Source organism: Dysidea avara, chromosome 13, assembly GCF_963678975.1.
Source record: "Dysidea avara chromosome 13, odDysAvar1.4, whole genome shotgun sequence".
Taxonomy (NCBI): Eukaryota; Metazoa; Porifera; class Demospongiae; order Dictyoceratida; family Dysideidae; genus Dysidea; species Dysidea avara.
Window position 1 is genome coordinate 805,001 of NC_089284.1, and position 8,066 is coordinate 813,066.

An 8,066-nucleotide genomic window follows, 5' to 3' on the forward strand; every position below is an offset into this window, starting at 1 on the left:
CTGGCTATGTATTCATACCAGTTGGATTGATCATTTTGAAAAATTGTAAATGTTATAATAGTCAAGGACAAAAGTGTATAGATCAATTAATAGTTACTACATAATGTACTGTACCACCATAAATCATGATCATGATGCGATTGAAATAATGGTGATAATTGATCAAAACAACTCATGACTACTTACTGCTATATACCTAGTTTTTCATGTCATACATGTGCATGTATCATATGTATGGTCCTTATGCTATTATACATTTTCTATCTACAGTGTGCACCTTCATAACTATAACACTTGCAACTTATTGGCTGGATGTGATCCATTCACCTTGATCAGCTTGTATGAATGCGTAATTATAACTAGCTAGACAATATACCATGATTAAAAGTTTTGAAGGATAATAATGCATATACATAGATGTAAGAATCTACTAAATTTTCACAGTAGAAAATACTAGGAACCGGAACACTATAACTTTATATTTTATTACAATTATTGTTCACTTTACTTATATTATACCATTGCTTCTAAATAAACACTATCACATAAAGCATGTACATGTTCTGGGAAATAAGTTCAAGCCAGCAGTGCACTCTGTATAGTTATGCCAACCCTACACAATGCACAGGTCTGTAATATTATCTAATAATACATACACATGTACATTAGTGCATAATGTATCAGACCGTTCAGAGTAGCCATCAGTCCTTGACCATGACTCCTCCTTAAAGTATAGTTTATTTTACAGTTCCTTCTTGATGATTGTTCTGTATACATCATAGCCATCATATTCCTGTTGCCAGATCAAAAACTCCACTGTGTGCATACACATAATATATATACACTGGTGTCGCATTACCAATATTAATTTTTTTAAAGACAATCCCATGCCATATAATATAAGCTCTGAAACTTGCAATTGCCGTTATGGTCATGTGCGTGTGATTTCTGTTGGTTGAATGTAAATTGCCATAAACAATATATTCCCACATGATAGTTGCTAGTGACTCAACCCCTGCGCCACTGACTTCTATTACCAGTTAACCTGACATAATTAAAAAGTCAAAACATAGTATATGTCATGTCAAAATAAAAAATAAAAATATGCACATAAGTAAGTACAATAATAAATCAGGTTGTTCGTAGCAGTTAGTACTCTGTCACATTGCTAATCCTCTACAGCTACATGGAACAAACCATGCATTTAATATGTCTTGCACTAGTACAGCTTACCTCCTACACAAATAAACCATTTCTGTGAGCAGGTGTTGAGTGAGTCTCAACTAATCACGCAGCTCAACTGCAAGGAAAGCATTGGTTACTTTCTAACAGCACAATGTCTTTTGACAACACACAAGTATGCAATGTGTAGAGGTATGTAAGCCAAACATTCCTAGAACAGGAAAAAGAAACAAACTTTTGATTTACACGTGCTATGTATTGCACAGCCAAAAACTCAACTCACTGAAAAATTACTGGATTTGCTCCCCTCTTCACTTTTCTTGAAAACTATACCTAGGAGTGAATGATAACATGGTCATTGTGGACACACCATACCTGTCGTAGACTGGCTATACGCCACACAGCTATTACTGGCTATGTAAATCATCATTCAGATAAACATTTGACAATCATCAATGGTTACCATAGCAACAATACCTCTAACACACCCACCTTACATCATACTGGTGACACCAGGCCATCGCACCACTGATACCATGCTCGTGGTTCCTTGTAGCCACACTGTGTTTAAAAATGAACACAGCAAACATAATGTGAATTAGCTGCCATAATAATAGTCAAATACCAACCCAGGGTACTTGCATAACACTTCAATTAAATAAACAGTTAGTTACAGTTGTGTGTCTTCCCTACTAACCCTTCAATGAATATGCGGTATAACAAACAAAGAGTCTTTGGTATCCCAGGAGTGCAGCACACACACACACACACACACACACACACACACACACACACATACACACACTACAAATGCACACAGATGTTACACACTACACATACACTGCACACTACACACACACTGCACACTACTCACGCACTGCACACACACATGCACTACACACACACACATGCAGTACACACACACACACATATACCTACTACACTACATAACACATGCACTAAACTACACTACATACATACGCACTACACTACATTACACACACTACACTACACCACGCACGCACACACACACACTACACACACATGCACTACACTACAATACACACATGCACAGTGCTTGCTAATATACTCAGACAAATGCCAATTTTGGCTGGAAAATGTTAGATGTCCTACCACTATTTCAAGCACTGCATACACACTACACACACACACACACACACACACACACACACTAAATAAATATATACACACACATGCACGAACACTACGCACACTACTTTACACACACACGCGCGCACACACACACATGCACTACACACACACACACATGCACTACACACACACACACACACACACACACATGCACTACACACACACACACACACACACACACAAGCACTACATTACTCACACGCACGCACGAACACACACGCACAAATGCACGCACTACACTACACACATAGATGCACATACTCTTGATTAAAGACCACCATCTCATGGTGATGTCTCTCTACCGTGTAGCAGATGCAATACCACCTTGAGTTTGTGCATACTTGTGCCTCAACAAATCCTGGCACTGTCTAAATGATTGATGACAATTGGGATTCTATTGCTGTTTCCTCCTGTGCATCTGGATCTGATACTATTACACAGACACACACACAGAGCGGGGAACAAAGCAAGCAAAAAGCAAAGCCTTTCCTGCTCCAGGAGGATTTGCACCTAGTGTACAGATATCCCAGTGCTGGTTCACTAGGTAGGTGCGAATGTCCCAGTAGCTATGTACTAGTAGCCCACAGGAGGCTGTGCCATGTCCCACAGGTGAAGGTGTGGGTACCCCCAAAGTCTCACCTGGACTATCACAAGCTGTGGGAGATATGGACAAACACAGACACACAACTTTACACACTCACACATACACATGCTCATCACATGCACGCATGCACGCGCATACACATGCACTCATGCACGCGCATACACACGCACTCATGATGGATCCATTGTATGGAAGTGACTCACTCTTTAACTACATACACTACAATATGTACTCACATGCCTGTGTTTTTTTCACACCTACAATTAATACTGTACAAGCAATTGAGAAAATTATAGTGCAGTGTGCATGTTGAAATAAAATTAGAAATACAAATGCATCACATAAATTACAATCACTGACTAGAACATATAAATTGATGGCTTGTGACAAAATAATGTTCACACATCAGTGTTTACAGGAAGTTGTGATTAAACTCCTAATTGCATATACACACAAGTCTATCTAACTGGCTGGCAGTACAGTACCCAATATAATTCCAAAGCAGAAATTTTACTTGCATATTATACTAGCAGCATGAGATATTGGTTAAAAATCAAGTGTAGCAACTAGCAGTATCTTTGGTAGACTACTGTAGCATGGTTGAAAAAATTTGAGAAAGTGACACGTCGTTACATTCACCGAAGCTGCACAAAAAAAAAAGTGTAAAGTAAAAGTACTTAGCCATAGGCAGGAGGATAGCTCAATCATGGCTCCTACGTATATGTTTGTTATAGCAGCTTTGGACTTACAGGCCTGTGTGGGGGGTAAGGGTGAGTGGTAGGGGCTGAACATTCATTGGTGCAAATAAAAGCATCTAGAAATGATCCAGCACCACGAATGCTGGTGGGAAATAATACCAATGGGGGTGCATAAATGACACGGTGTAGTACTAGCTTGATACTAGTCAGGAACTAGAGGGACAGAAGGCAGAGCCTGTACTGCATTTGAAGTACTTCACTTTTAACTAGTTAGTCTAGTGGCAAAACTCAAGGCAGAAATAAACACAAAGTATAGAACTAAATACGTACCTACACAAGTATCACTCAGGTCCAGGTCAATCGACTCCGAGATCTACTCGTTCGCCGAGTATTCAGATCAGAACACCGAGGCACGATTGATTGTGGGAAGCCTAAAGCAGCGTAGCTAGTATACTGCTAATCACACCGTATTCCAATACCGTACACTACTCTAGCGCTCGTAAGGACCGATAGTCCAAACTAAGGCACCATGTACCTTTGGACTATTTATCCATATACCGTAAGATAATAGGTTGAATTGGTTGTCCATTCCGGTAACGGCTTGTTGGTAATGCACACGTGGGATGCTCTCGTGATTTGGAAAAGACAATCCTGCCCTCGTGAGCTGAAACGTGCTCAACTTCACGACAATTTTTAGCAATCTCTGTGTAGTGTGTAGCTGAAATGTCTATAGGAATTCCTATCAAGTTGCTACATGAAGCCGAAGGCCACATAGTAACACTGGAGACCGTAACGGGTGAGGTTTATCGCGGAAAGCTGATAGAAGCTGAAGACAACATGAACTGTCAGATTCAGAACATTACCATGACGGCCAGGGATGGGAAAGTCACGAACTTGGAGCAAGTGTTTGTTAGAGGCAGTCAGATCAGGTTCCTGATACTACCGGATATGTTAAAGAATGCGCCAATGTTTAGACCAAAGTCGAGAGCCAAAGGGTTAGCCACTGGAAAGCCGTCATTTAGAGGTAGGAATATTTTTTAAATCTTGTGCATTCTGCTTGTTTTCTAATTATTGCGCACCACGGAGGTGTCAATCAAGTGTTCTGGTGTGCATTATGTTGTTTAAAGTTTTAATTGCTAATGTATTGTTTGTGTGTTTATGTCAGTGCTGTAAGTATGTAGTCTACATTAACTTTACCCTCTGTGTGTTCCACTCATTTTTCAGAATCATGAAAACATGCTGTAGTGCGTGTGTATATACTTGTGTTTTTGAGGCTGCATGGCTGTAGATTACAATTTCATTTCTCAGTATAGGCATGTGTGTTAGAAGCCTTTGTTATACTGCTTGTTCATGTAGAATTTCCACTGACAGCCCTACATGTTGTCTGGTAGCTAGCTTAGTGTATTTAATTAGGTATCTGATAGTGCATTATTACATTGTACGCTTAGAGAAGATCCATTAGCTAGTACACTCGTTGTAAAATTTGCACTTTGTAAATATCACAGCCAGAATTTATTTGAGTAACCTTTGTGTAATGGTAGTTCACAATGTTTCTGAATATGTACTTTAGATTGGCGCAAAGCAACCATTTTATTCCAAAGCTTACATCTTAAGGCTAGTTTCCATGTAGCCGCAACCTGCCTGCGTTATTGCCTGAGTCAGAGTGTCTACGGTAGCCTGTGACTTGCTGCAGTTGGCCTGCGACCGTAGCTACAGTTCGCCACATGTCTGTATTTTTCCATATTGTGTAAGTTTAACAAACCTCGGAAATGACGCTGGCAGCAAAGGTACGCCTTAATTTTTTACAGCATGACATGTTACAAGTGTTCTAGTGACCGTGGTATACTCGTAGGCACCATGCTTGGCTTCTTCATGTTTGAACATTGCCAGTGACTGCCTGCTGTATTTGTTTCCACTAACAAATTGTCCTGCCTGTGATACCGGAAGAGCTGGGAAAGTTGAACCTCTCTCAACTTATATGGTGGCTGCAGCACAGTTGTTGCTATACCGGCAAGGTATGTTTCCATATTCGTTAAAGACCCCGGTAGTAATCGCAGGCGCTATATGGAAACTAGCTTTTAACAAATCATCCTTTCTGCGATGCCGGAAAATTGAACCTCAAAAGTGCCCCCCGTCAAAACCCCAGTAATAATCACAGGCAATGTTGAAACTCTTCCCATGTTGTCAGCATCTGGTTAAAATGTATGATTTTCAGACAGAAATATTTATCATTTCACCTGTGTCTTTTGAATGATAGTATATCTGTCTCTGGTACTGCTATTCTGTATTGTAAAAATTTCTTTGATGTTGTACCCATGGACAAATCAACAAAAGTTATCTATCCATAGCCAGTCATTAATTCCTTTTCCACCAACTTCATCAGTAATTAAAGTATGGAAAAGTCTTTCTGCACTGCAAGGCTAAAACTGATCTTCTCTATGTTGGCATACAAGTTTTGTAATATTGGTGCATGTGCCTGCTTGAAGGAGGAGCAGCACCAGCAATTATAAGTCAATAATTGTGTCTCCCGCTGTTTAAAATGATGCCTAGATTATTGATGAGATAGTAGTGAGTCTAATTTGTGAGTCTAATCTGCAAAATACATTTCGTCTTGGGAGCCAATTATCTGGAGTGCTTAACTGAAAACTGTATTTTGTGTGTGTTTTGCTAGTAGTGAGTGCTGTTTTGTGAGATCAGGTGTCACTAGTCATCACAATAACACATTATCGTCTGTCATTACATAGCACCTGTAATGAATTAAACCAGTTACCTACCAAAGAAAGCTAGGGATTGAAAGATAAGTGTATCATGAAACTTTCAAGACTTTGGTATAATACTTGGTGTTTGGAATGAAATTTGGAATTGTTGTGCAGAGGCCAATTCAAACCTAAATAATTATTTAATACTCCACCAAAATAGCACAGAGACGACGCCATGTATTGTATCACTGATTTAAAGTTCAGTAGAAAAATCTCTGTATTACTCATTGGTTTATCTCTTTGTATGTTTAGTCTACAATGTTTTTTTTAGAAATACAAGTAAACTTTATTCAAATTTTTGTTAGGCATGAAAATTGGTTTTCTTTGCATGTATACCACATAAGTTTATTTGCTCATCCAAGCAATGTGGGTGGGAAGGTTGTATGAAGTAGATGGTTAAATCAGACTCTTGTGTCTTAGAATGCAACTTTCCTTGTCTGCTCTAAGTAGTTGCTAAAGTCTGCATCCAGTCACAAATGATGCAACAAGAAAAACAACAACACAGATAGGGACAAGAAACTGATAAATGTGTCCTATATATTAAACAAAACATACTTTTCACAGGTGCCTGTGATGATAAATGATCCTCACATGCAGTACCATTCTTTCTTGTGGCCACACTTTTTTGCGAGTTTATGTTTTTAGATGTCAAAGTGTTAGCTGTCAAAGTATTAGCTATGTGCCTCAGATCACCTACAGTTGTGTGTCCATAATCAGGAGAGCAGGGTGCCAAGTGGCAAGGTCTTGACAGTATCAATTTACACATCAATGGAATGTAGTTGTAGATTTTACACATCAATGGAATGCAGAACAGCTTCATGTTTTATTAGGTGGAAGCAAGAGTTCATAATTTATATACTGAGGAGAGTGTCCTACTCTCATATACCCCTGTAGAAGGGCACATTGTGAAGTTATGACGTAGCACTTCTGAGTTCACCTGTTTTTCTTTGTATTATTTCTTTGTATAATTAATGATGTCATTAGTTGAACATAGTATCAATTGAACGCGTGCCTAACAACGTCACTAGCAACCAAATTAACTCCAGCTCTAAGAGTTTCTTACTGAATTACCATCGTTCCTTCATGGGTTAAGACCGCTTTGTAGGCATTTCCTGCTAATCCTATTTGCGACTACGGCTATCCTGAGCATTGCGAGTGTGAAACGGGACTAATGATTCTTGCACTTTTGTGGCTGCTTGTACGTCACAAGCCACAACATCTTGTTACGTCATACAGGGAGTGGGACACTCTCCTCAGTATATATATACTATGAACTCTCAATAAGTGAAGCCCATAATCTACTATTCCATTGTCCAGTATGGCTATCACTATAATGATTATGTGAAATGGGATATAAAATTTTCTGTGGTGATGTTGAAATTTTTGCAAATTGTTTTTGTTGTAGGACGATCAAGGGGCCGAGGATTTGGTGGTCGTGGTGGTGGTCCTGGGAATGTCTTCCAGAGAAGAAGATAGTGTTCGGCCATATCATCCTGTTAGACTACATAACTTGATCATTTTTATAAGCTGCACTAGTGTCTTGTTTTAAAACTTATGAATTGATAAATATGACGAAATATCAAGCAGGAGGTATAAAATAATTATTAAGCGATTTCCGCTGTGACGACCTGATTAAATTTTTTTATACCG

General features: G+C 39.1%; 1 protein-coding gene and 1 long non-coding RNA gene across 9 annotated transcripts; one reads left to right on the forward strand and one right to left on the reverse strand.

Annotated features, from left to right (window-relative positions):
* Positions 1-1,028: 1,028 nt before the first annotated feature.
* LOC136243699 (uncharacterized) lies at positions 1,029-4,676 on the reverse strand. 8 transcript variants are annotated; one of them, XR_010694955.1, is made up of 7 exons: positions 3,988-4,209; positions 2,617-3,009; positions 1,675-1,743; positions 1,558-1,596; positions 1,466-1,515; positions 1,234-1,393; positions 1,029-1,182 (listed from the first exon to the last, which is right to left on the reverse strand). It is a non-coding gene; the product is annotated as an uncharacterized lncRNA (long non-coding RNA). The 8 variants fall into 8 exon arrangements; XR_010694956.1 differs by lacking the exon at positions 3,988-4,209 and adding an exon at positions 4,216-4,676 and having other exon boundaries at positions 1,558-1,743; XR_010694957.1 differs by having other exon boundaries at positions 1,558-1,743; positions 3,992-4,209.
* On the forward strand, positions 4,276-7,993 carry LOC136243697 (small nuclear ribonucleoprotein Sm D3-like). The gene is made up of 2 exons (XM_066035250.1): positions 4,276-4,681; positions 7,822-7,993. Exons 1-2 carry the CDS (start codon positions 4,381-4,383, stop codon positions 7,890-7,892), a joined length of 372 nt encoding a protein of 123 aa, XP_065891322.1. The 5' UTR covers positions 4,276-4,380; the 3' UTR covers positions 7,893-7,993.
* Positions 7,994-8,066: the final 73 nt, after the last annotated feature.